Raw genomic sequence first — 27169 nt, forward strand, 5'->3', positions numbered from 1 at the left:
AACTTTTGTCGGAATTTGGCACCAACTACTTTGTAAGAGGACAACCAGTCGTGTATCCGTGTTGCGGAAGAACCTCGTGACCAGAAAAAGATGAAGCATCTCGTAAAAGGTATTGCTTCATTCGGGAATCGATCCAGGCTAAACAGATCAAGCTCGAATACATACCGACCGGGGAGCAGCTAGCGGATCTGTTTACAAAGGGTCTACCATGGGTCCAGGGTCTTTCAAGAAGCACAGAGCCGCACTAAGTCTGAGAGGGGGTGTTGAAGAACAGACCTAAGTTATACATTAAATTGAGTGTTCTTATCTAACCGTGCACGCATTGAATTATATCCCTTCTATCGTGTATCAACGGGTGCCATCTCACTGTATTTAGTCTTTAATAAACCACCAACGAGTTAAGAGCAACTGCTTGTTTGTCTCTAACCTTATCAGACTGAACATGCAAGAATAGTTCAGAAGTAGAACATGCCTTCGACGCTGCTCGCTACTAAAACTCTTCCCTGGGTTTTTTTCACTAACGTCAAGATTTTCACAACGGATCTACTTCACTACCACCAATTGTTCAAGAAGAGTCAGCATAAGCATTCTACAGGCAAAAAATTTCAAAAAAAAAAATGTCCGGCTTTTTTCAGGAAAAAGATCAAATCTGGATCCCTGAAAGGACCCCTGTGCTGTTTTTTCAGTGTTACTTCAAGACCAAGACCTCAGCATTGGATCCTCCGTAACGTACTGAAGCCGTGCACAACGAAGTATTTTGGTTTGTCTGTTGCCTCCTGAGCAGATGTCCGCGAGTTCGAGCCCAAGAGTAAACATCGAACACAGTTGTACCGGATAAGTTTTTCAATAACGATTCGCCAACTGTAACGTTGATAAAGTCGCGAATGCCATAATAATGGTAAAACGACTATAATCGAAACAAAAAAAAAAGAAGTAGTTTGGTGCAGATGGATTCACAGCTTCAGTAGGCTTGGAGCTAGACGAATTCCGTTGAATCGACCATTTTGACCTGTAAAAAGCTGTTTTCCGCTTCTGGGGCTTTAGGGTTTAGAACACTCGCTGACAAAACTAGACCTGTGAGTGAAAGAGCATTCCATGTAATTCGTCTAGCAGGAAAAACTTTCAACTTTACAATGAACTTCACCGGAGATGATCTAAAAACAGTTCTGATAGGGTCAACGACATTTACGAAAAGTGCCAGCGAGCATCGTCAGAGGCATTCGCAACTGACTGATGGCATGTATTGAGGTCTTTGGAAGGAATTTCGAGGCAACCTTTGATTTTTTTTCATTTGATGTTGTTATCAATGTTCCATAGAATGTTGCTTTTTATTCAGGTGGTTCGAATAAATAAATTTGAAAGCAGGGTTACGGTTTTGAAGTATTTTTAAACAGCACGGGAACTGAATTGTCACCCTGTATATTGAAAGCACCCGTGATGCTCGAGAGCAATGTAGTGAGATAAAGCACTTACGGCTCTACGTACACCTACAAACCAGACTCTACACCAATAATGAACTTTATTGGAGGTGGAATTATCAATATAAGATGCTATGCCAGACCAGCATTAACAAACTTCTTAATAACAGGGATTGTCCCCTCAGCGCAACCGCATTGCAAACGGCCAATGCAGTAGGGTTTTTGGGTAATCGACGCGACGGTGGCAAAAAGGCTATAAATAACAATCAACTTTCGTTTGCTAACCGACTTAGATGGTGCACTGGTTAAGATATCGGAATGACGAGCCGAGATTGGATGTTGCAGTGAGTTCGATTCCCACAATTTTTTTCTTGGATGAATTATACAATAGCATGAAAATCCCATAAAATGTTTTTCTCGTTTCGCTTGAATGTAGTGGTCATGCATCATTTTAGTTGGGAGCTCGAGTCTGTATGCCGGAAGTGTTTTTCCAATCATATCATCTTTGGTACAGTACACTTTTCAGCGCATTTTGGTAGTTCGGTTTTTCGGTATTTTTTTTTACTGCATCACAGTTTTTGGTGCATAATAAGTTTTCTCATGTTAAGTACTATTTCGCATTTGTCCCCGAATATAAAACGTACATCGGAACGTTTCACAGAACTGCACCAAATAACCAATCAAACTGCACAAGCACTTCCCACATTCCATTTCATGATAAAGCTACATCGAGATAGTTTGTATAAACAGTGGAGTCGTCCTCAATATGTATGTATGTAGCTATGTTACTTCTATAGTTTCTATGTGGATTAAATTGTTCGGAAAATATATGCGATTTAAGGGACGTTTTCTATCTGGTTTAGTTTAATATTGTTTTGTTACAGATGGATGAGTTTTCCTTTTCCAAAATTTGTTGTTAGTATTTAGATTGTTAATTTGTTTGTTTGTTTGAACGAGGAGCTTTGAAGTTGAGTTTCGATTATAGTACATTTGTAATGGATTGCTGAAGATTGGTTGATAAACGAAAAATTAATATCATAATAGACTAATTGTGTTGGTATTGTTTATATATAAAACTTCATGAATGAAAAAAAAAAGAATTATTATTGCAATCAAATAATGGAAAGTATTTTACTATTTTTTTTAAATTAGGAAAGTGTCTGAGTAAAAAAAAAGGAAATCATTAAAAACCAAAATATTCTTTATTATTTAAAAACCAAAATAACTCTAAAAACTAAATAAGGCAACTGATATTACACACGTTCAATGTCAAATGTATAGAAGTCAACGGAAAACAGTAAAAAGACAAAATTATCTAGCTTAACGATCTTAGTTGTAAACGAGAAAAACAACGATTATGAGTGTCTGCTTCAAGATACATATCAATTGAATGATCGTTTTACCGCTGTTTGTGACAGTAAATAGGTTCTGTTGAGGGATTCTTCGAAATACTTGATGAAATGTATGGTTGGACTGAGATGTGGAACATATGTGAAAATTATTTGAAATTCGAATAATTCATCCTGCTTTCTGAGTAAGTAAACAATATATTTTTTTCCTAAAGTTTAAACTATGAATTGTTGCTGCTTGGCTAACCGTGCATGAACACACTTATTGCAGAAGCCTAACGAACGGTTGGTTTTTTCTTCTTCAATTAATTCGCATTGATTCTAAAGAAATTTAATGCTAAGTAAAGTTTTCTGTTTCGTTCCTATCCTAGTTACAGTTTTTTCATCTTTTGATAACAACGCAAAAACGATCTTTTTTCCCAAAATGAAATATTTAACGCTACAGTTACAGTTGTCAATTTTTCCTTGGTTGTTTGGGTTTTTTTTTGGTTTTTGGTACGAACAATTAACGCGTAAGCTCAACAAATTGGCGCTGGATCCGTTCTGCTGCTCATCAGAATCGACATCGTACTGGGAGGCCCCTGGTGATGGTTATGGTGGTTATTGTAACTGGCCGCAGCGGAACAGATGTGCCGTATTCATTGGACCCAACTGGCCGGGGCCCAGAGGGGTTCCGTTTCGGCCTTGTTGGCCAGCTCCACCAGCTTCTCGAACGCTTCCGTCAGGTCCCCGTTGACGATTTCGTCGTCGCAGAAGTGCCCGTACAGGAAGTTGATGCGTTCGGCCGATTTGATCATCTCCTGGAACTCGTCGTCCTGCAAGTGGAAAAAAAGAAAAAAAATTAACCTTGTTTATTTGGAAGCAACTTACAACTTAGGAACAGAGATTTGAGGTACGAAATTTTACCTTTAGAATCTAGCCCATGTCCAATAAATGGCTAAGATATACATATGTAGCTCGTAAAGATTGAGCCAAGACTGGGCCCGTTTTTTTGTTTTTCTGGGACTCACTCTCGTGTTATTTATCCCCTAATCAAGACTTGGCCAAGAACCTCCGAAGTCTAACCAGAAGTGAATCTTATCTTTACAATAGGTTATCAACTTTTCATATTTTCGCATATGAAATGAGCGCAGGTCGTGTATTGGTTGAAACAACGCTTAGATCAAAGAACTGCTTTTTAAGAAGTTCGGTACAGTATCAGGTAACATGAAGGTCCTGTCCTACCCTGATCTTTCCTTGCCTTATAAACATCAGATAACACTTGCCAATAGGATGTAGTAAAAGAACTTCATCAACCTGAAAACAACTTCGATAGTCGATGCTGGGTAGTAATCACCATTTTCAGCAAAGCCCAATCAAAATACTGAGGTATATGGCCAGCAAACCTGTAATCGTATCAGAGATGATAACTTAAGTCGTTTAAAATTGTGTTGCGAATTGTAATTCCAACTGCATAGAAAAAAGATCGTATAAAATGTCGTCTGAAGTCAATTTAAATCGGATATAATAGAAAGTCCGCGATGTTTGTAAATTTTGTAATTATTTTGCTCCCGCGCGGGCTACAAGTGAGAAAATCATCGTTATGTTCTCTCTGCAACCAGCAGTGCATTCAGATGGCTAAAACTCAGATAGGAATTGAGTAATATTGACTAACGAGAGAACTGGAAAAAAATGTAGTTGGCAACCAGTGATATTAACGCGCCAGCACTAAATTTTACTTCGGAAGTCCGGACTTCCGACTTCCGAAAGAATTCCGACAAAGAAAAGTGAAGTTCTAGATTGTCGGAAGTGTATGTTTTGTTGCCAGTTCACTAGCGACGTTTCTAAAATTTTTATTTAAATTCACAATACCACATCGAAATCTGTACTGTCCAGCAAAACAATCTTTTTCATCCGTACTTTATTGACAAAAATCTGTACCAAAATCTGTACCAACGATATATGAAAACTCAGTGCAATAAACACAATTTGTTCAGTTTTACAACTCCTTTGTTTGTAATAGATACAATTTCGAATATTTTTACCATTTATAGTCTGTGTATCCAATCTATCTAATAAACTATAAATCTAGAGTTAGTTTTGATTACGTCGTATGAACCAATGTAAACAAAATTGAGTTATTGGCTGCAAACGATTGATAAACATGTAATCTATCTTAGAAAAAACTTTCATTTTATTTGATCAATGCATAAATTCTACAAAATGGTTTGAAATTAGGACGTATGATGACTTTCTCATTTTCGAGTGCAATTTGGTTTTTACGACTTTTTGCATTGCACTGGGTTGGCGTGCAAAACAAAGGTCGCAAAATATTTGTTCGGTTCGTTGGTTTTTGCGACCTTATGCATTTCCTCAGAAAATGCAGCGGTGAGTGATGTAAAGTTAAAAATTTAAAAAGAAATTGTGTGTGAGAGTTGTTCCGGTTAGTATGATTATACAAAATTCTTCTTTTTATTGTGAGGTAAGTTCAATGCGTATCTTTTATGAATGGACTGATTTTCAGTTTCATCATTTTTCCACCACAGATGCTGCCAACAAAATTAAAAGCGTTTCGTAGAAACCGGAGATTCCAAAGAGAGCATATCACCCGCGAGGACCTAGACAAAGCTCCAGGGATTCAAACGTAAGTCATTTTTTCTTGTTCTCTACTATGCCGATTGGCACATGACGAATTCCTTTAAAACCCATTCCGGTAATTACCATTATTCAGATGAGCCATACATAATGTTAGAACTTGAGTGCTTGAAGCTAAATAGTAAGTGATAGAAATGTTTAAGACACATGTTATACAGTTTAGAGATAAAATTTAACAGCATGCAAAACGACGTTAGAGCCAATTATGCAATGCCAAAAGTCGTAAGTACATGTTCACTCGAACAACTAGATGTATGCCTGAATCAAATACACTAGTCTAATTCTCATCCATTTTCTTATCACATACCGATTTCTAAAGACAATTCCGAGCAGTATTTTGAATAGTAGATTTAAAAAGAGGTTACAAAACTTCAACAGTGATTTTCTCGAAACACGTCAGATGGCTCATACGACTTAATCAAAAAAAACTCTAGAAATATTTCATTAAGTCAGTATCACTTACATGGACTACTTAAAGCCGCTTTGCTATACATTACACCAAATGCCAAAAATCTGTTCAAATCTGTACCAAATTTTAAAAATCTGTCATCTGCACGTACATAATCTGTATCAAAAATGAGTCCAAAAATCTGTTCTTTTCTAGATAAATCTGCTAGACATGCTTGCGAATTGCACTTTTCATATATGGCCGGGAAAAACGGACACTGTATAGAAAAGGAACATTTTGCCGGAAAATTGCTTTTAATGTAAATACTTTTGTGAGTGAAGTTTTTTAGAACGTTTTGAAAGCAAATTGGAACCATCTGATTCAAATCCGCTAGCGAAAGAACGTGGTTTTCGGAATTCCGTATTATATACGCGCTTTTTCAAACTGGGATCAACTTATAACAGCTTTTAGGACCTGTTTGAAATTCTGAGTGGTTTTCAACCGACAAGATCAAACCGTTGAAAACTTAGAAATACCTGTAGAAACTTATGTGTCCATTTTAGCCGACCTTTAAGTGTCCGTCTTACCCGACCCAGAAACTTTTATTTGAAAATGCTTGTTGTCCAAGCGCGTTGACCTAAATTTGCTGGTTTTTTCCGGGTGGTCAATGAGAAGCCTAATGAACATTCCACCGTTAAAAACGGTCGAAATTTCCAAAAATGTTGCGAGTTATTGGGTATTTCCTGAGTAGCAAAAATTACATCTAAAAGTTCATCCCCAAAAATTTTGTTTGTTTTGTTTACTATTAGGAAGTCTTGTTTGCTGATAATCAACAAAGGGTCTCGAAAGTGTTGATACACTTAGGCCAGGCCCGTGCGAAGGACTCGTCCATGGGGGGGGGGGTTTTCGAAATTCTAATTTAGCTAGAATTACCAACAATACCAAAACACACAATAAACAAGGCACGGTGAGTTTCGTAGGAGGAGTTAAAGAAAAAATTACTGTAACGCTAATTCACTTACAGTAACGCTAATATTTCCACCAAAAGTTAAAATATTTGGTCGGTGACCCCCCATCCAAAATATTTTTTTGAATTTTTTTAACTAGTTACAGAAAAAAGGGATTGAACAAAGCATGTTGCATAAAAAAATATCTCCTCAACTCAACATTTGGAAATCGGCTGGCAAATCTTGTCAGTAGTCTTGAAAGGTTTAATTATCTGTAATCATAAAAATTATCTGTAATCATTTGAACCCATAAATGAATCCAATCCCTTTAGATTTTCTGATTGTGAAAACATTGGTGAAATTTTTAATAAACAAGATTAAAGATGAAGAATATCGGTTTATATTTGAAACCAGTTTAACTTTTTTTGTGACATCGCTTATCGTGATGCGATCTGGAGTTGAAACGTTTGTCATAATTTAAGCTTTAGGAAAACTCAGAAAATCAAATGTTAATTGAGCCAACATTGTGCATCAAAATTAAGCTTTCAAGTTGCTTCTTTGAATCATTTTTCAAAACAAAAATTTAGACTTAAAAAACAAAGACAAACTAATTAAAAGTTGTTCAAATTTTTCTAATGGTTTTACTATAATATTCGATAATTTTATTTTAAAAAATAATTAAGTTAATTTATTTGAAAATTATAATAAAATGTTAACTCAATTTATCGGCCTTGTCGGTAAAAGTCATGTTTTTTTAGTAAGAACATTTCAAATTCATAATTTGAAAATTTGTTACTTGAGAAACAAATTGATGAAATGTGATGAAAATGCTTCTAATCAAATTTTACTCGCTCATTTTCCTCTACTCGTCTTCCTCAAGGGTATTGTCTGAGGAAGACCACCAAAAATGGTCGAAACGCCGGGCATTTAAAAAAGAAAGTTGTTTGCTTGAAATCCAAGACCGAAAAATAGCCAAAAAATAAAACATTAAACATCATAAACGGTCGATAACATAAACCTTATTTTAAAATATAAACAACGGGAAAAAATTTTGGCTTTTCCAGAGAATTCACGGATCTAACATATCTTCCCTTCTATAAAAAGATAAAATTTTAACATTTTTGGAAGACAATGAAAATTTCATCGAAATTTCATAACTTATTTATAAAATTCAATTGATGATTCGAGTGAACGAACTTCTTGAAATCTGCAAAACGATTTGATATTAGCTTTAAAAATATCTCAAATATAATTAAGCAAATACATCTTTAAAGTTCGCTTAAAATCTATTATTTTTTCAAAATTGGGAAAAGTGAAAAAAAAGAAAACTTCAATAAGCATTTTCGCAGAAGTCAAAATGACTTACAGGTTTGTCAGAAACTCTTCATTTAATTTTTTATTTTTATATTTTGAAGTTTTATCAGAAAAGTACACATACATATTTTCAAAAGTTGCAATACACCAAAATTTATCAAAACTTGCTCTTAACTTCTTTGCACCTAAATAAATTGTGAATTTTGTGACCTTGTGTAATTTACAAAAATTGTTTGAATGTCGACTTGAGTATTTAGAAGAACAATAAACCCAAATTAAAGTTGATGTTTAAATTGGTTGGATTCTTTAAGAATATTTCATATCAGCATTAAATTTGTTATGATTTAAGAGTTTTTTTATTATTATCACAGGGATTTGTTAGATCGTTATGGATAAACTACTTCAAGAAACATTTCTTAATAAAAGCCTATTTTAAAGACAAGAATCGGTTTTGTATTCAATTGTAAATCCAATCTGACAATTAAAACTAGTTTCAAATCGTAAATGTCATGTACTGTCGCAGAATAAGATGTCTTAGGCCTAGAATGATATAGTAGTAAATTCCGCCGGAGGCGAGAAAATTTTGCAAGATGTTTGTTAACACTTATTTCAAAACACCTTTTTGGATGAAGATTCATTTCTTGAACTGAGAAATTTTACTTGGGAAAAATCTCCATGGGGGGTTAAACCCATAAACCCCCCCCCCCCCGTTAGCACGGCCTTGACTTACGCAAACATATTCCCATCATTAGATTTCTGACTAACATTGTAATTTTCGAAATATTATAAGTGCCCGTTTTACCCGCTGTGTCAGTCTGACCCGACTTTCCCCTATGTATATTGCCACCACTTTGGTAGGTAAAGGCTGTTTTTTCAACTCTCATACGATCATTTTTTTTTAATGTATATGGAATGTATATCAAAACATTATTAGAATATAACTACAAAAATGTTTGCTGGGTGTGGTTGTGAGGGCATAGTAACTGTCGGTTAAAGACTAATTCAGCACGTATCGGCTCCTAGTATTGGCTTCTTTACACAAAGTGTATGGAAGCCAAAATCTGTTAGTGGAATTGATCCAGTTATTTTTCCCAAACCAATCCGTTACTGAAAGGCGAACTCATTACAAACAATCAACAGCAGCAGCTTGAAAAATCTACGCTTCCTAAGCCAATCCGTCTTTTTCGGGGCAAAATCAGAAACATTTTTTTTTTGTAGCAGCAGCCTTGAAAATCTGCGCTCCCTGTGTCAATCCGTCTTTCTACTAAAGGCTGAAACAGACTTTTTTTTCGTGGCAGCAGCCTAAAAATTCGGCGCTTCCTGTGCCAATCCGTCTTTCTTTCGGAGGTCGACTAAGACACGAAATTTTTCTTAGCAGCAGCCTTGAAAATTTGCGCTCTCTGTGCTTTACTGACTGCGCCATTGTCGTGATTTTACCATTCCTACGATTCTCAATTCAGATATTCACTCAGACACGAATGTTCCTTCCACCATTGTTTCGATTTATGTTGGTCTTATATGAACTGCCATCGAATACGCCAGTATATTGTGGCAGCTGTAGTGATTATAAATGACAATGTAAAGAACTGTGAGATTTATGATGCATTGAACAGGTCTAATAGCTGTCAGTGATGAATCCTGATAGATCAAATTTTATCTGACAAGCTTATGAAATGATCTGAGCGTGTAATTTGAAAAAAAACGGTCATTCATATAACGAATTTTCGGAAGAAGGTTGTGTGTCGGCGGAATTGTTAGCGATTTAGGTTGAAAAGTCGGGAATAAGATTTCAAGTACGACAATGGCGCAGCAAGTAGGTTGACTAATTTGAAAAAGATGAGAAAGTTGTGAAAAGTATCAAAATATTGGTTGAAGTGCTGACTAAATTATAAGTGGAGTTTTTGTATAACGTAACATCCCGTGGGAGTAGTGGCGTTATTTGTTGTGTTTCAGGTATTGAGGTGAAAGGAGTGGTTCGCTGATTTTAAGTTGTTTTTACTGAAGAGTATTTTAACTTTTGATTCCTGATGAAAGACTCAGAAGTTTGTTTTCCGATGGAAGACTCGGCAAACTATTGAGTATCGATGAAAGACTCGACAACTTCAACGATTCTTCGATGAATGATTGGTTATTTGATTTCGTTTACGATGAAAGACTCGAAAACAGGAAATCAGTAGCATGGTTCGACGAAAGACTCGAAATCAAATAGATTGTGCATGTGGGTACATTTCGATGAAAGACTCGAAAAAAAATGCAATACTTGTCAGATTCGATGAGAGACTCGAATTGGAAAAGATTCTGCTCGAATATTTCGATGAAAGACTCGAAAAATGATATTAAAGTGTTTAAATCAAAATGTTTATATGAAGTTCAAAAAAGATTGGTTGAAAAATGCATGTGAAAGGATTTTCGACTGGTTTCAGCGAAATAAAAAAAGAAAATAAGGTCGAAATGAAAAGTTGTGAAGAGAAACGAAAAGGAAAATATCATGGTTAAATATAAACAGGAAAGGAAGAATTGGAGCGAAAAAAAAACCATAACAAAAAGTGAAAATAGCAAAAAAAAAATGTAGATAAAAAAAATTGAATTAGTAAATAAACAAAATCTGGGAAAAGAGAAAAATAAAATAGACACAAGAGAGTGAAAATTCTGCAAGAATACACAGAGAAGATAAAAAAAACATGTGAAGAAAAATAAAAACGAAACTGCACTAAAATAAGTCCCGATGAAATAGGCAGGAAAAAAAGAAGAGAAAAAAGATGATAGTATGACAGTATGAGATACTATTAAAAGAAGCTAAAAAAAGAAAAGAATAATGAGAAAAATGGAAGAACAGTAGTAAAAAAACAGAAAGACAAGAGAAATGGTAAAGGAACTTACAAGAGAAAAGAAACAAAAAAAAAAAGAAAAGTGAAAAAATGATTGTTGAAAAATGAAAAGAAAAGTGAGAACTGAGAACAAAAATAAAAACAGAAAAAAATTAACTGAAAAAAGGAGGGCAGAAAAGAAGACGAAAGAGTTTGTAAAGTGGCAATGAAGATAAATGAAAGAGACAATGTCAGAAAGTGAAAAATTCAGTGAATATTATTTCTAAGTTTTTAAATTAGAATCTGATAGAAACTTTAAATCAGAAAGTTCTTTGCCAGACTCGATGAGGAAAAATTTTCTGCGTTACTCAAAATCCAAGAGTAGAGGTGGGTAGTAATGTAGTGATTATAAATGACAATGTAAAGAACTGTGAGATTTATGATGCATTGAACAGGTCTAATAGCTGTCAGTGATGAATCCTGATAGATCAAATTTTATCTGACAAGCTTATGAAATGATCTGAGCGTGTAATTTAAAAAAAACGGTCATTCATATAACGAATTTTCGGAAGAAGGTTGTGTGTCGGCGGAATTGTTAGCGATTTAGGTTGAAAAGTCGGGAATAAGATTTCAAGTACGACAATGGCGCAGCAAGTAGGTTGACTAATTTGAAAAAGATGAGAAAGTTGTGAAAAGTATCAAAATATTGGTTGAAGTGCTGACTAAATTATAAGTGGAGTTTTTGTATAACGTAACATCCCGTGGGAGTAGTGGCGTTATTTGTTGTGTTTCAGGTATTGAGGTGAAAGGAGTGGTTCGCTGATTTTAAGTTGTTTTTACTGAAGAGTATTTTAACTTTTGATTCCTGATGAAAGACTCAGAAGTTTGTTTTCCGATGGAAGACTCGGCAAACTATTGAGTATCGATGAAAGACTCGACAACTTCAACGATTCTTCGATGAATGATTGGTTATTTGATTTCGTTTACGATGAAAGACTCGAAAACAGGAAATCAGTAGCATAGTTCGATGAAAGACTCGAATTCAAATAGATTATGCATGTGTGGACATTTCGATGAAAGACTCGGAAAACAATTTTTGTCGATGAAAGACTCGGCAAACTATTGAGTGTCGATGAAAGACTCGACAACTTCAACGATTCTCCGATGAATGATTGGTTATTTGATTTCGTTTACGATGAAAGACTCGAAAACAGGAAATCAGTAGCATGGTTCGACGAAAGACTCGAAATCAAATAGATTGTGCATGTGGGTACATTTCGATGAAAGACTCGAAAAAAAATGCAATACTTGTCAGATTCGATGAGAGACTCGAATTGGAAAAGATTCTGCTCGAATATTTCGATGAAAGACTCGAAAAATGATATTAAAGTGTTTAAATCAAAATGTTTATATGAAGTTCAAAAAAGATTGGTTGAAAAATGCATGTGAAAGGATTTTCGACTGGTTTCAGCGAAATAAAAAAAGAAAATAAGGCAGAAATGAAAAGTTGTGAAGAGAAACGAAAAGGAAAATATCATGGTTAAATATAAACAGGAAAGGAAGAATTGGAGCGAAAAAAAAACCATAACAAAAAGTGAAAATAGCAAAAAAAAAAATGTAGATAAAAAAAATTGAATTAGTAAATAAACAAAATCTGGGAAAAGAGAAAAATAAAATAGACACAAGAGAGTGAAAATTCTGCAAGAATACACAGAGAAGATAAAAAAAACATGTGAAGAAAAATAAAAACGAAACTGCACTAAAATAAGTCCCGATGAAATAGGCAGGAAAAAAAGAAGAGAAAAAAGATGATAGTATGACAGTATGAGATACTATTAAAAGAAGCTAAAAAAAGAAAAGAATAATGAGAAAAATGGAAGAACAGTAGTAAAAAAACAGAAAGACAAGAGAAATGGTAAAGGAACTTACAAGAGAAAAGAAACAAAAAAAAAAGAAAAGTGAAAAAATGATTGTTGAAAAATGAAAAGAAAAGTGAGAACTGAGAACAAAAATAAAAACAGAAAAAAATTAACTGAAAAAAGGAGGGCAGAAAAGAAGACGAAAGAGTTTGTAAAGTGGCAATGAAGATAAATGAAAGAGACAATGTCAGAAAGTGAAAAATTCAGTGAATATTATTTCTAAGTTTTTAAATTAGAATCTGATAGAAACTTTAAATCAGAAAGTTCTTTGCCAGACTCGATGAGGAAAAATTTTCTGCGTTACTCAAAATCCAAGAGTAGAGGTGGGTAGTAATGTAGTGATTATAAATGACAATGTAAAGAACTGTGAGATTTATGATGCATTGAACAGGTCTAATAGCTGTCAGTGATGAATCCTGATAGATCAAATTTTATCTGACAAGCTTATGAAATGATCTGAGCGTGTAATTTGAAAAAAAAACGGTCATTCATATAACGAATTTTCGGAAGAAGGTTGTGTGTCGGCGGAATTGTTAGCGATTTAGGTTGAAAAGTCGGGAATAAGATTTCAAGTACGACAGCAGCCATACTACAATGTACATAAAACAGAATAGGTAGAACGAAGGAACCTTGATTGGCATGACAAAATGCCGGAATATCGAGCCTTTAGTATGCTGATAGGATTGAATTCCCTGGAAAATCGAAACAAAAATCAATCGATAAGTTGTTTTTTAAAGATCTAACCAGTGGAAAGTATTTTTCACCGTATTTCTCACCTAACGAAGGACGTATCAGTTTGCGCAGCATAAAACTGTTCCAGCTAACAAACTTGTTCATAGAATGATGGCACTCTACAACGCTCATGCTAATGTAGTTAAGGTAGAAATGTCCAGAGAACAAATCAAAAATAGATTTAAGTTAGCGTATTCGTAAATATTTTGTTAAGACTAGTAAAGTTTAAAGGCTGAAGCCCAGGATCCAATAAATAAATAAGACACGTCTGTCGCTCACCAGATTAGATCAATGACTAACATTGTTTTGTTTGTTTTGCCTGGTGTTGTTAAAATAACAAACGTTGCCATAGAAATATATTTTATTTTATAAACAGGTGATCAGTGTTGCCGAATACAACACATTTTTTACCACACAATATTTTTTTTTAATAATTTCATTTATTTTCTGCACATCCTTCATATTATCTCTACAATTTTGTTCTCACCAATAGTCGAAGTTCAATGGCGTTTAAAAACCAGACTATTGATGCTATCAGTGATGCGAGTATAGAACCGACCAAAGTCGATATTTAGTCATTTTTGAATTTTTCAAAGTTTCCTAAAAATTTTACTTTGGTTCAATACTTTTCCTTGTTTTTTTTTTGCAGGATTTTAAAGTGACGTTTACATGAGTAAATCTTAGCTTTTAAGTTTTAATGGAAAAATTATATTTGTGTGCTGAATAATCAACATATTTTTTCTTTCTTTTGTCCTTGCCGAACAGGTTTTGTACTTATTTTAAATTCATTGAAGCAAATTTTCTGATTAACAAATTTTGTTGATCATCGTTATTGCATAACGTAATGCAAAAAAAATTATAGGCTGGGGATTATGTCTTTCAGCATTGAAAAAAAATTATACTGACATCGCTACTGGTACGGGTGCCTACTGCAAGCAATCTACCTCGCTAGGCACCAGCAGTTTTGGCAGTTGTTTTTTTTTCACGCGATTTTAAAAGGTAGTCGATGAATTCATTTGAATTCAGCCACAGTTGAAAAACCAAAATATGTACTAGTTTTTCACTAGCTACTTGAGAATATCTGCAGTGGGTTATCGATGGCTCTCTTACGCAAGATAGCCGCTCAGTTTTACCACGCGTTGATTGACCCGGAAAAGTTGATTGATTGCCTACACCGGTTGATCGTCGGGATCTGTCACCAGCTGGGACAGCTATCGGAGGAGTGGAAGGAGGGGGTAATATGCCCCATCTACAAGAAGGGTGGCACAAGCAAACAGATTCGTGGGAAGTCATCAGACCGACTTCATGGAGGGATGGTCTAAGACAGAGCAGACCTTCACATTACGGCAAATCCTCCAAAAATGCCTTGTAGTCCCTACACACCAGCTATTCATCGACTACAAAGCCGCATACGACACGATCAACCGTAACTAACTATGGAAAATCATGAACGACAATGGTTTTTCCGGGAAGCTGATCAGACTGATCCAGATGACGGTGGAAGGAACGCAGTGCTGTTTGTTGATTTCAAAGGGCTTCGACAAGTCTATCCCGCATAATATTCAACGTAGCGCTAGAAGGTCTTTTTCAACGAGCGGCGGAGGAGATCTATCGCAAACTGAAACACGAAGCAGGAAGGATTGGGTTAATGATTAATACGTCCAAGACGAAGTACATGCTGGCCTGAGGATCCAAAACCGACTGAACCTGCTTGTCCAATAATAACAAGGTCACGATCGGTGGCGTCAACTTACCGTAAAACCTCTCGAATTGGTCTCATCGAAGGTCGATCGAGCCCGGGCTTTGGTGCGGGACTGCTTCAGCTGGTCGAACGCCGGCGGCCGAATGTGCACGATGTACGGCTTCAGCTGAGCCGTCCTCAGCGATTTCAGCGCCTGGTAATGGGGACTCAGCACGCAAACACAGCTCCCGTTGACGATCGTCTTGACACTTTCAGCCGAAGTCCCATATAGGTGACCCTTGTATTCGCCGTACTCGATGAACTTGCCGTTCGCGATATCGCTCTCCATTTTCTCTCGGGAAACGAACAGATACTCCCGGCCGGCAACCTCTCCGGGGCGCATCGGCCGAGTTGTGTCTGGGGATTGGGTGTAGATGGATTATTATAATTTATTTTAGTTAAAAAACATTGAGGGATCACTTACATGGCACTGGGCTCTTGTATTTCTCCGGGTCTCGTGCAACCAGACGACGTTTCAGCTCATTACGACCGATTCCGGGAGCTCCGATCAGCACGATCGGCCGGTAGACTCCCGGTCGGGGGTACAGCTTGGCGACCTCCTCGTAGGTGGCGATCAGTTCCCGATCGAAGTCATCGTTTTCCGCTGTATCGTACATGATCTTTTTAGTTTTCGGTCCACGGCATGGGTTATTCGGGTTGGGTGATCCCGGTGGGGTCGAACAGATGGAGGCACATGAACCTTCTACTCATACAATGAGGGTAATGTGGTTGGTTGTTAATGACGAACGATTCCATTGAGAAGTGGACAAACATTCACAGATCACAGGGTGGATGGATGAAGAAGGATGAGTGAGTATTGTTAGAATTTAGAATCCAGTAAGCATACATAATGATGGATGATTTATGAATAAGTTTAATAATAGTCTACAACGTGACCGGGAACTTACTTTTAGTTTCACCATTAGTTTCCTTAGCGGTTCTTTCGTGGAGGATGCGTCGTTCCTGTAAAGATCTACTGGGAATAAGTCCTGCTCGAGTAGTTTTTTCGCCTTCTTTTCGAGCCTGCCACCAATAGGAATCGTCCTGTGAAATAAGAAAATACTTCAAACTGTTGTCTCCAAATTACCAGATAAATAAGAAAAGAAACTTTACCTGTGAAACAACATGCATGATGTCACCTCGTACGAATCCAAGCCCAGCTTCCTTGCACGGAATATAGGGATCATTTTCCGGTTCGTAGTCAAAATACGCCTTCACCCGAACCTTGCTTTCTCTCTGATCCAGCTTGCCATCCGATGGGACCAGTTTGAACGTGATGGTTCCCTCGGAGTTTTGCTACAATTGAAACATGGTAAGTTCAAAAATTGATTCTCGTTAAAGTCATTCTACAAACCAGAATCTGCAGCACATCTCCCGGAGTTTTGCCCTCGACGTTGATATTGTTGACCTCGATGACCTCATCGCCCACGTGTATCAAACCGGAACGATCGGCCGCTCCACCGTGCATGATCCGGGCGATGATAATCTTTCCGGTTTCCTCATCGGTTTTGATTGTGGCTCCCTGGAAAGATGGTGAAAAATTGTTAACTTCTTACTTTGTTCCATGTATGGTTATCACTAACAATAATCATTTACAGCATAGGGATCAATGTGTAAAGCGTATTTGTGGGACGGTAACCACTACAGATCAAGACATCAAGATATTTGAAAAATAATTCGAACAGTAAAATAAAATTAATTGAAAATCAAAATCAAAAGAAGCAAATCATTAAAACTAAAAAGTTTTACGTCCATAAAAAATCATCTTAGGTTTATCATATCATTATTAAGTTTTTCATATTTCATTGAATGACACAAGTGTAGGTGTGAATGAATGTGACAGAGAGAAAAAGAGGACGGCTACGGACAAACGAAATACTTACTACTATTGGTTCCGCACTCTGTGCTCCTGCACACTGGGCGCAGCAAAAGCAAATTTTGAATTGTAATTAAGTTTGATTGTTTTAGCTATAGTTTTTAGGGACTTTGCTTTTCAAAAAGGGGCGTGTTTGGACAGTCAAGAAAATGATTAACAATGATGGACGATTGAAAAGTATAAAGAAATGCAAATCGAACAAAAGGGAACTATAAGGTATTTAATGAAACAAACTAGCAACAATGGTTATACCGATTCAATGAAAAAATATTGCGTTGATGGAATGGATTAACAATATAGAGGGATTTATGTACTAAACAGAGACTCAAAAGTTCTCCGTATTTGGAGTTCACCCGTAAACATAACTTTTTTCACATTAAATCGATCATTATGTACTTTATTTAGTTGAAACAGATTTTTTCCTCTCATGTGGATGTGGAGTCCAGCAATGGACCATATTTCGTATCCACTCTAGATTCCAGGCCAACTGACATCATTCCTACCTAGATACTTTAGAGGTCTGTTGGGTTAGCGATTGCTATCGCTGATGTTGAAAGATTGTCTCCCATACGCACTCGTATGTCTGGTAGAACTATAGTTTGAAGGCTCTATAGAGGCATATCAAGGATGCCTTTAAATTGCAACCAGAACCGGCATTCGATAAAAAGGCAGTTTCTGTTGTATCAAATCAGCATACGTAAATAATTGTTAGATACTAGTTACGTAGTGGAAAAATTTCCCTTTAACTTTCAAGTTGCGAATTTACACAGGTTTAACATACAACGAAAGGTCAGTTTTAAGCCAGGTTCATCCTTTTTCAGTGAATTTGCTGTTAGTTTTGGGATGATATTTTTATTCTATGTGGAAATGTATGAAATGATTATCCGCCGGAGAGTATCTGAGTAGTGCAGCTTCCTACGAAGGAAACTGCGAGGATAAGACGTAAACTTCTTCGCAGAAGATCTTATATAAATCACTCTTGGGGAATACCTTCAGGGTAGAGAGGCTTACAAGATCGGGCGAGCCTCTCGAGTCGTAGAGTTAAAAGTCATGATCGTGTGCTGCGACAGGCGGGAGTCAAGAGCAAGCAGCACTCGACTGGCACACGTCGCGACAGTTAGAAAATTCGCAGCAGGCTTCCGAGAAGTGGGCGTCCGATCCCAAGGTTTAAGCTGCAAAGAGGCAAGGACTTTACTTTCGGTGCATCAGATGCTTTCGAAAAGCCACAGGATTGAGTAAAATATTTCCAACCCCTCTGTGGTATCTGAGTTATTTCCCATTGATAAAAGCTGTGGAGACATGATGTGACCTTTTTCGCAGTGGAGATGGCTCCATCTGCAGGAAATACCTAGAGAAAAGAGTGGCTCTCGACACCGAATGAGTCATTCTAGTCGATGTAGGTAAATAGAATGACGTCTTCATGGGGAGTCATCCTAGTAACTACGTAAAGTCTCGTGCGTGCTCTCGATCAATAAACAACGGACAAAAGGTGATAATCCTCTAGTCTTTGTGATGAGAGGTCGCACCTCTAGTCGTTAGAGGAAACGTCAGGTTTCGAGCCATCAGGAGGAGATGTTGGTGTGTTAAACACCAAGTCTTAATTTGGAAAAGTCAGATTTCAAGTCTTTAGAAAACAGATCAGGAATTAAGTCGTGTACAGGAAGCAAGTGAGGGATAGAGGTAATTCAATTATTTCACATGCGGATCGTACAAACCTTTACCGACGAAGACAAGATCTCAACTGAGGCCAAATTGCGGGTGGAAATGGCCAAGCAATACTAAATAAAGGTCCGATCCAGGAGACTCTCCATTAGCGACTCTAGATCTGACCTCTCCTCGTAATGGCTCGAGGTAACCACTTATACCCCTCCTCTTGTGGTTTAATGGCCTGATCTCTCCTCTTTCGACCTGAACCCTGACGTCTTATCGTGAAGACTCAGGGTTGACCACTTAAAACACTCCTCCTGAAGATTCAAATCCCGAACACTTATACCCGCCTCCTTCATGCCCGTAATATGCCGATCAAGATCAGCTTATCCTAGACTCGTGCCTGTCACAGCACATGCGTGGGACTTAACGTAACCACTTGGATTATTCCCGACGAAGACGTCATCCTTATCCGACTCGAATGGCGCACCTGGCGTCGAGAGCAACCCGTGGATATTCCCCGATCATGGAATAACCCATTCTCAACGATTAAGGTCAAGTCTTATCCCCGCCGCTTCGGTCGTTGGGAACTGCACTACTCGGAAACTCCCCGAAGGTGGAGCATACTACGCACGAAAGTGGTGCACCCACGGCATCCACTACACAGAACATGTTGCCTTAGCTTTATAGCTTCAAACCGTGTGGTCGGACGCAAACTACTCCACAGCCCCCCTTCGATAGGGTCAGTCTACTCTCACCGTTATCCGGTCTTCTTTTATCACTTTGGCTGGCAACGCTAGGATTTTCGGCCCGCGGCTTTTTCTGTCCGTCGTGTGCCAGATCAAGAACAGTTTGTCCTGGACTCGCACCTGTTACGGCATACATTCGGGACTTTGCACGCTAAGACTCGGTTGTTTCGCGACAGTGACGACATCCTACACCGACTCGAGAGGCTAGTCCGGCATCGAGAACTTCTCTACCCGTGGGTATCCCCCAACAGTGGTTAAACTTCGTTCTGCAAGGTCCGCTACGAGGAAGGTATTGTATTATCTCCGCAGTTTCCCCCTTAGGAAGCGGCAATACTCGAATATTTCCCGGCGGTGGGGTATCCTACACACGTTCGCAGCGCACTCATGACCTTCACTACGCAGAAGATGATGCCTTATCTTTGTATCTTCGATCACGGGACCGGATGCACTCTTCTCAGACTCCAGCTCCTCTGCAGGGCAGTCATGATTCGGGTGAACCCATCGCTGACCACATGCCAAGTGTTGGAGTCCGTACACATCCTCTGCACCACGTTGTCTGCTGTCGTGTCGGGCTCACAGACGGCAAGTATGTTGGTACGTACCGCCGCAAACCTCGGAAAGGCAAACACCACGTGTTCGGCTGTATCCTCTTCGTCACCACAATCTGGGCTAGACGGCGAAGCTCTTTGTCCAAACCGGTAGTGGTACTTCATGAAGCATCCATGGTCAGTCAGGAATTGCTTCGTATGGAAGTCCACTTCAACCGTAACTTCTTCCAATCCAGCTCCCGATGTGCAGAATCAGAAGATGGGTTCGATGCGAGTTGAACATAAAGTCTTCATTGGCATGATCTCGTATGTTGGGCGTGTCTTTATTGTCGTAGCAAATGACACGTAGGAGCTCGTCGTACGTGAAGCTCCACAGGACCGGGCCAAGTATTGACCCCTGTGGCACAACCGTCGAAACCTCTTGTATCCGTATGACCTCACCGGTCATATACTGAAGTTGTCGATTGTGAAAATAACTTTCCACAACCCTATACAGATATGCCGTGACCCTGATTTGAACGAGCGACGACGCAATAGCTGTTCAACTGACGCTGTTGAAGGCGTCCTTCACGTCCAAAGTGACCACCGCCCAATAGCGGAGCCCTTTCTTTTTCGTTAGCCTAGCTCTGTCCGCTATTTCAATGACAGAGCAGGTGGCATTTACGGTGCTGCGTCCCGCCGTAACCTTCCCACCGGAAACCAAACTGTTTCTTCGAGAGTCCGCCCTCACTTTCAGTGTACATCTGGAGTCGGTTCTGTACCACCTTCTCAAGGACCTTACCTGCTGTGTTTAGTAAACAGATCGGCCGGTACGCCGATGGGTCTCCTGGAGGCTTTCCCGGTTTTGGCAGAAGGACTTTCTGCCGCGTCCATGTGTCAAGGAACACCCGTTCCGTCACATATCGTTCACACATCACCGGAACATTTCGGGGAACTACCTGAATGCGGCCTTCACTGCTACGTTCGGAATGCCGTCCGGTACGGGGGCTTCCTTGGTTGAAGAGATTTGGCGGTTTGGCGAAATTCATCCATCGTAATTGCAACAGCTCGTTGATGATCAATTTTAATTTGTCTGAGTACGTTTCAGATGGAGCACCCTCACTTTCAGTTTTGGCCATGACGTGCCCTCTTACTTGCATTAATGACCCTGCGGAGGGTCGATCTCGCGCTTGCGTTCAGCATCCTGTGCCTTGTCCTATGGCAGTCGGCACGCAGACCCGCGATTTCCTCTGTCCACAAGAAGACGTGAGGCCTAGCGGCCTAGTGTCTTTACGCTTGGCCCTTCTCGTCATCGCAGCATCACAAGCGCGAGCTAGTACCCTCGTCAGTTCTTCAGCGGACAGGTTGTTCAAGTGTCACTCCCAATGCAACACCTCGATAAAGACGTTCTGGTCAAATTGTGTTGTCTTCCAGAGGCGTTCACTTGACCTAGAATCACGTCTTCCTGTCCGCGCACTTGAGCCTAACCGGTAGCGGATCGCAAAGTGTTGGCTACGTGTGTATGCCTCTCTCACCATCCAATCGCACACCAACCCCAGGTTACCCTAGGTGACATCAATGGTTGACTCGCTCCCGTTCCTGTGGTAGATTCTGGTGGTGCCTACGTTCGCTAGGTCTAGGCTTCTAAAAGGATTTGACCTCTGGGGTTTGTGAGACGTCTACCCCATTCCTCGGCCCACGCGTTAAGGTCGCCAGCTATGACAATGGAGCTTCTCCCCGAAAGCACCTCTTTTACAATCTTGTAAACTATAGTGCCGAACCTCTCCAAGGAACATCTTGGGAGAGCATAGCAGCTACATAAGCGGATCCCGTTTACTTTGAGTATCACCATGCCTTCGTTTTAAGTCACCACCACCTCTTGTATGGGTAAACTACCTGTTACCCATATCGCGACAGTTTGGCATCATCGGTCACCCAATTAACGCCATCTCGTCTAAAGCTCTACGATATTGGTCTACCACTAGCGCGGTGTTCAACTTTTCCTCAACTGTTATGTGCCGCCACAGCTGGTGTGCTGTATTGCAGTGGTTGAGGTTGAGTTAGACGATGCCTATGCTCTTGGCGCCCGGGGTGGTACCGCCTGCACTTTTTCATAGTCGAGACACCTAGGATTTCCAGCAGCGTGGTCTCCAGCGCAGACAGACCATTTTGTAGGCTTTTTGCAGTTGGCCAACTTGTGACCGGTTTCGCTGCAGCGCCAGCATATGCCACTTCTATCTTACCCAGTGCAGTTACTCATGTGACCTGTCTTGCAGGGCTTCAGACGGCAGAGCTTGGGTAAACTGTAACGCTATGCTGACCTTGATATCGGTAACAAGAAGGGTTCCTATACAAGAGGTTTTGTGATGCTTATAATCCCTAGATCTTCTTCTGTAGCTGCTATACTTTTCCAAGGTGGTCTTTGAAGATGTTTTGCACTTTGAAGTACGAGTAGAACTGAGGTATTTAAGAATCCCATGATTATCGTAAGGAATTTCTGGGAAACATAAACCCAAGCAACTAAAAGTCGCGTTTTTGTTTAAAGATGGAACTCCAAAGTTCACATTTGGCTGAAAAAATGGTTTACGTGTTTTACGGGAGCTTCGAGTGACTCATGTCACCTTAAAAATTACTCAGCAACTTCCATCGCCTTTTGAAAAGTTAAAATATCGATAACGGAACTTCCAAGCACTGTTCATGCAACTTATTTCAAGAAGATCGAAAACGATCGCTCAGCACTTTCTAATGCACCGTTCAAGATGCTTCTAGGTGTTTTAACTAATCTATTTGGGAATTCTAAGCGACATGTCAAAAACTTCTGTCAATTTTTGTCATGATATTTGTTTTGTTTATAACAGTACTGATATTTACAATGGGATCCAACGCAAAAAGAATAGTTCGTGGAATATGGAAATATGTAGTCAGAATCTTTCAAATATAAATATTTTATGATGAGATGTTTCGTTCTTATTTATTGAGTGTACTGAAAGCCCCTCAAACGTAATAAGGTAAAATCTATTGACCAACCCATTAAATACTAACTATTACAGTGGCAATCAACTATTGCTAGTCGGAGCGGCTGGTGAGTCTCAATGCAACCTAGAGAGCAGTGATTCCATTCTCTAGGCGTAAGTAGCTTTTGTAATCAAAAACATATAATTAAAATCAATGAGATAGACCATGATAGACCGGCAACGTAGCAATCTGTCATCTGGTTGTCAGAGCAATCTGTCAACCGTTTTTTTCAGCGCGTCGAAACTTTTTGACATTTTCTTAAAAGCTAAATAGCATTCTCTTCAGCCACTTAATCGAATTTCAAAGTAGTTTTAAGAACTTAGATTTTGGGCTGAGCATTCTCTCCAAACAGAAACGAGAGTTGATTAAGTTTCAATGAACCCTTTTTTAGAGAATTCTGGTTGCTTGGGACGTTCTTAATAATGATGACACATATCAGTAAGCGAAGATAAAAGCGGTTCGAAATGAAGAAACGATTTTTTTTTTATCTTGAAAATGTTGAGAAATTATTGACTGCAATGTACAGGACTTGAATCCGAAATCTCCGGTTCTATTAACACAATACGGACCAAATTCGAGATACCGTCAAACGGGGCATCATGCAACAGCGGGGATAGATGCAACATTTATATAACACCATACTGAATCAATTTTTAATTTAATGTATTGTAATAAAGTTATCTTTTATTGATTACAAAATGATGATGATATAATTTCTCGCATCTTAAGCTAGTTTTTTAAAGTTTTTTTTATTTTTATATAAAATTTGAAAAATCGAGCAATAAATGTACAAATTTTAACATTTTTCGATGCCGAAAAAAACTTTACCCAGTATGACGGATAGGCTTGATAATATTACCTACAAACTTTTTACTGGTTTCCTCATGCTATACCAACACTGTTTGTGTAAAAATATTTTTCGAACAATCACCCAATTTTTTTAAAAAAATATTTTTATAATTCATTTAGGTGTCTGGGGTAAAATGCAACGAAATGCAAATCAAAGAAACACCTTGTAAATCTCGTTTCCATGTGCTGGAATATGAATGTTTTGCATCACGCGTTTGTGAACATTGAAACTTCATTCATCCAAACATTTACTTTTGTGATTTCAGCTTTTAGAATTTTTCATAGTATTATTTAACCCCTAAATGTATGCAGCATCCTTATTTCCAGAAAAAATGCGAAAAGTAGTTTTTGCAGACCAAAAAATTACTGCAATTGGTGTTTTCATGCGTAATGATCTTTAAGGCATCGTAAATATATTAAAAACTATACATTTTCATACGTGTTCATAAGATTTTTAATTAAAAACAGAGTTTGTTGCAAGTTACCCCATTTTCTAAAGAGGATTGAAATAGCATGTTTTTAGAAAATTAAAAATAACTAAAGAAACCAATAATTTTTCTAACTACGTCTATTTGATGTCCCATCATCCTTAAAACTTTTGATGCATAAGGGGTAGGATTAACTATAAATATAAGTTTTTTAGAAGCCATTGAAGTTTAAAAATGTTGCATGTTGCCCCAGTTGACGGTATCTTGTTTATTTTCACTCGCAGCAAATGTGCTACACCTAGACGCATAACTCAAATGTTATAAATTTTATAATGAAACTACATTCGGAAAAATATAACAATACACTTCCTGTAGCTAAAGGATATTTCATTTGTAGAATTTCAACCCAAGGATTCTGAGATGTGGATTCCGAACTGCGGTGTTTCAAAGCTCCAATTTCTTTGAGGTCTTCAAAATATTAAGATCGAGTCATTGCCCAGAGTGCCACTTGTATAAAATTGTTCAATTTTTAACTACTTTAATTTAAACTGTTGTATCACAAAGATATTATAAAAACCATCCTGACCGATTCACCAGAAGTTTTGAGTCCAAAAAAGTTAATTGTTAATTTTACTGACAACAATTTGTCATCTTGAGTATAAACTTGCAGTAGTGCACTGACAGAAAAAACATAACGGTTGGAGTTTTCAAAAGAGGTTTGAAAGTGAAGTCATTAGTATAATTGGACCTTGCATAATGTCTGAGGAAATAAAATGTTGTACAGATTTTGTGAGGACTGACTTTGATTCATACATCACTGCAATTTTTTCATTTACACTACCATTAACAGATCCGCATATGTAGGGGGTGCTCATTATCACAACAAGAGGTTCCTTTTCTTAGTTATGAGAGCAGCCAGTTGAATACCTGAGCAAATCCTTTGACCTTGTTTTTGAATGGAAAGAAAAACATTTTGAAAAATGTTAGCAGCTGCTCGAAGAAGATAAACGTGTACCTGCACTCCAGAATAATGTACCTTTGGTGCAACATAACATGAAACTGGGAGGCATAAAAAATGCCTGCCCATCCCACGAAACACTTAAGGAAGTTTTAGTTTTATGCGAATATTTTTTTTTTTTTTTTTGGTTGTATAAATGCTGTCTAGTGAACATTGCGAAGTAATTAGTCAAAGAATATAAGGGAAATGGGACACTTCCTGACATTTTTCCAGCAACCCTTTTTTTAAGAGAAAATATGCCTGGAGTTATACTTGTTTTATTAGTACTTTATTAGCATAAGTGTTTCGAATGCTGAATTTTTCATTAAACTTTGCGAAAATAACTAATTTGAATGGAAACTTTAGTGATGAAATGTTTTCCTTGCCAAACAAACTGTGCCAGTTACTGCAGAGTGGTGTCCTAATGAAATGTACACACTTTCGTAATTGTGCTTGCGTCATGGGCACGGGAAAAACTAACTAAAGTTTTCCTTTGCCAACGAAACGAAGCACATTAACAAATTGTCACATATTTAAATTTCCGAAATTTTCTTATTTCATGATATCGAGAATTATTTTACTTGTTTTATCTATGAAAATGAGTAAATTTCTACAATATTTCTATCGAAAATTTCAATTTTTTTTTAAAAAGATCATGGGTGAGTTTTGAACCATAACAAGGCATTTGAGACCTCAGGGTTTGAGAAATTCAAAAATGACCCCAAATTAACTCAGTCTACTGTGAAAGATATGCAATGCATTCTATCGAACTTCAAATCGTTCAAGTGATATCGGAGCTCTGAATATTTTTGTAGGCCGTCAGCAAAGCTGTCGCTGTTGTCATGTTTCGGTATCCTTGCTTATCAAACAACATCCCCCGACAACAACAACAAAAAATTGATGAATGAGTTTGTCTTTGCCGAAAAATATTTTCACATATTGTTTTCGCGCGAGCGGATGTAAATAGGCCATACATACATAGGAACAAACAAGAACGGCACTCACCAGTGGCTCGTTACTCTTAACCAGCTGAACAATTTTGATGGTTTCCTCGTCTTCGTCAACCTCGACGGGAATTTCCGGCAGATGTGGGTAGAAGTCTTTTTGCGCGATGGCGTCGTGTGCGAACAAAAGGCTCTACGGAAAAGACACAGGATGGAGAAAACACAACAAATTAGGGACAAAATGATCGTTTATACTGCAAACAAACAAACAGCAGCATCGTCCATACCTGCAAATGTGGCGTCTGCAGTAGGTGGAAAATTTCCTTGCTCAGCGGCGAAATGTGACATCGGGGCGCCAGCAGCTCTAGCACCTCTATCAGCACCTGTTGTTTAACGGAGAAAAGGAAATTCGTAAGATCTAGGAAATATTAAACACATATTATTAGATATAGTCAGGGCCGGATTAAGCCGGGGGCCGGGGCCGGGGCCGGGGCAATTTTTCGCGGGGGGGGGGGGGGGGGCTATGAATCATTTTTTTCATATGCTTCCTCAAAGAACATGTAACATTACATACAAATAGAGTGTCCATTTCAAGGTTATTTTATCGTTCCTGGGAATCGGGAAATCGATCCTTTTCCCGGGGAAAATTGAAAATGAATATTTTCACATCATACTAGCTCTTATGATCGTTAAATCATCTCGATCTACAATATACGCACTGCAACCAGATGTTTTTACTTTAACTTGTTGACTCGGTGATTTTAAAAATTTTCATTTATTTTATTTACAAAGTATTCCGTCTCACGACATAACTTGACGAACATAATTCCTAAAATTCACTAGGTCCATAGCAACCGTTCTCCAATTTCTCGGGCACCCCACGTTCGC

General features: G+C 38.2%; 1 protein-coding gene across 1 annotated transcript; it reads right to left on the reverse strand.

The window, feature by feature from the left end:
• On the reverse strand, positions 1-26699 carry LOC129759374 (MAGUK p55 subfamily member 7; the record flags this gene model as incomplete). Its single annotated transcript, XM_055756805.1, has 9 exons — positions 1-3582; positions 15263-15606; positions 15674-15952; positions 16158-16293; positions 16363-16545; positions 16604-16771; positions 17133-17165; positions 26343-26474; positions 26569-26699. Coding segments are annotated over 9 exons (1583 nt in total), but the record flags the coding sequence as incomplete, so codon positions are not given.
• Positions 26700-27169: the final 470 nt, after the last annotated feature.

The sequence above is a fragment of the Uranotaenia lowii genome, unplaced genomic scaffold, assembly GCF_029784155.1.
Source record: "Uranotaenia lowii strain MFRU-FL unplaced genomic scaffold, ASM2978415v1 HiC_scaffold_144, whole genome shotgun sequence".
NCBI lineage: Eukaryota > Metazoa > Arthropoda > Insecta > Diptera > Culicidae > Uranotaenia > Uranotaenia lowii.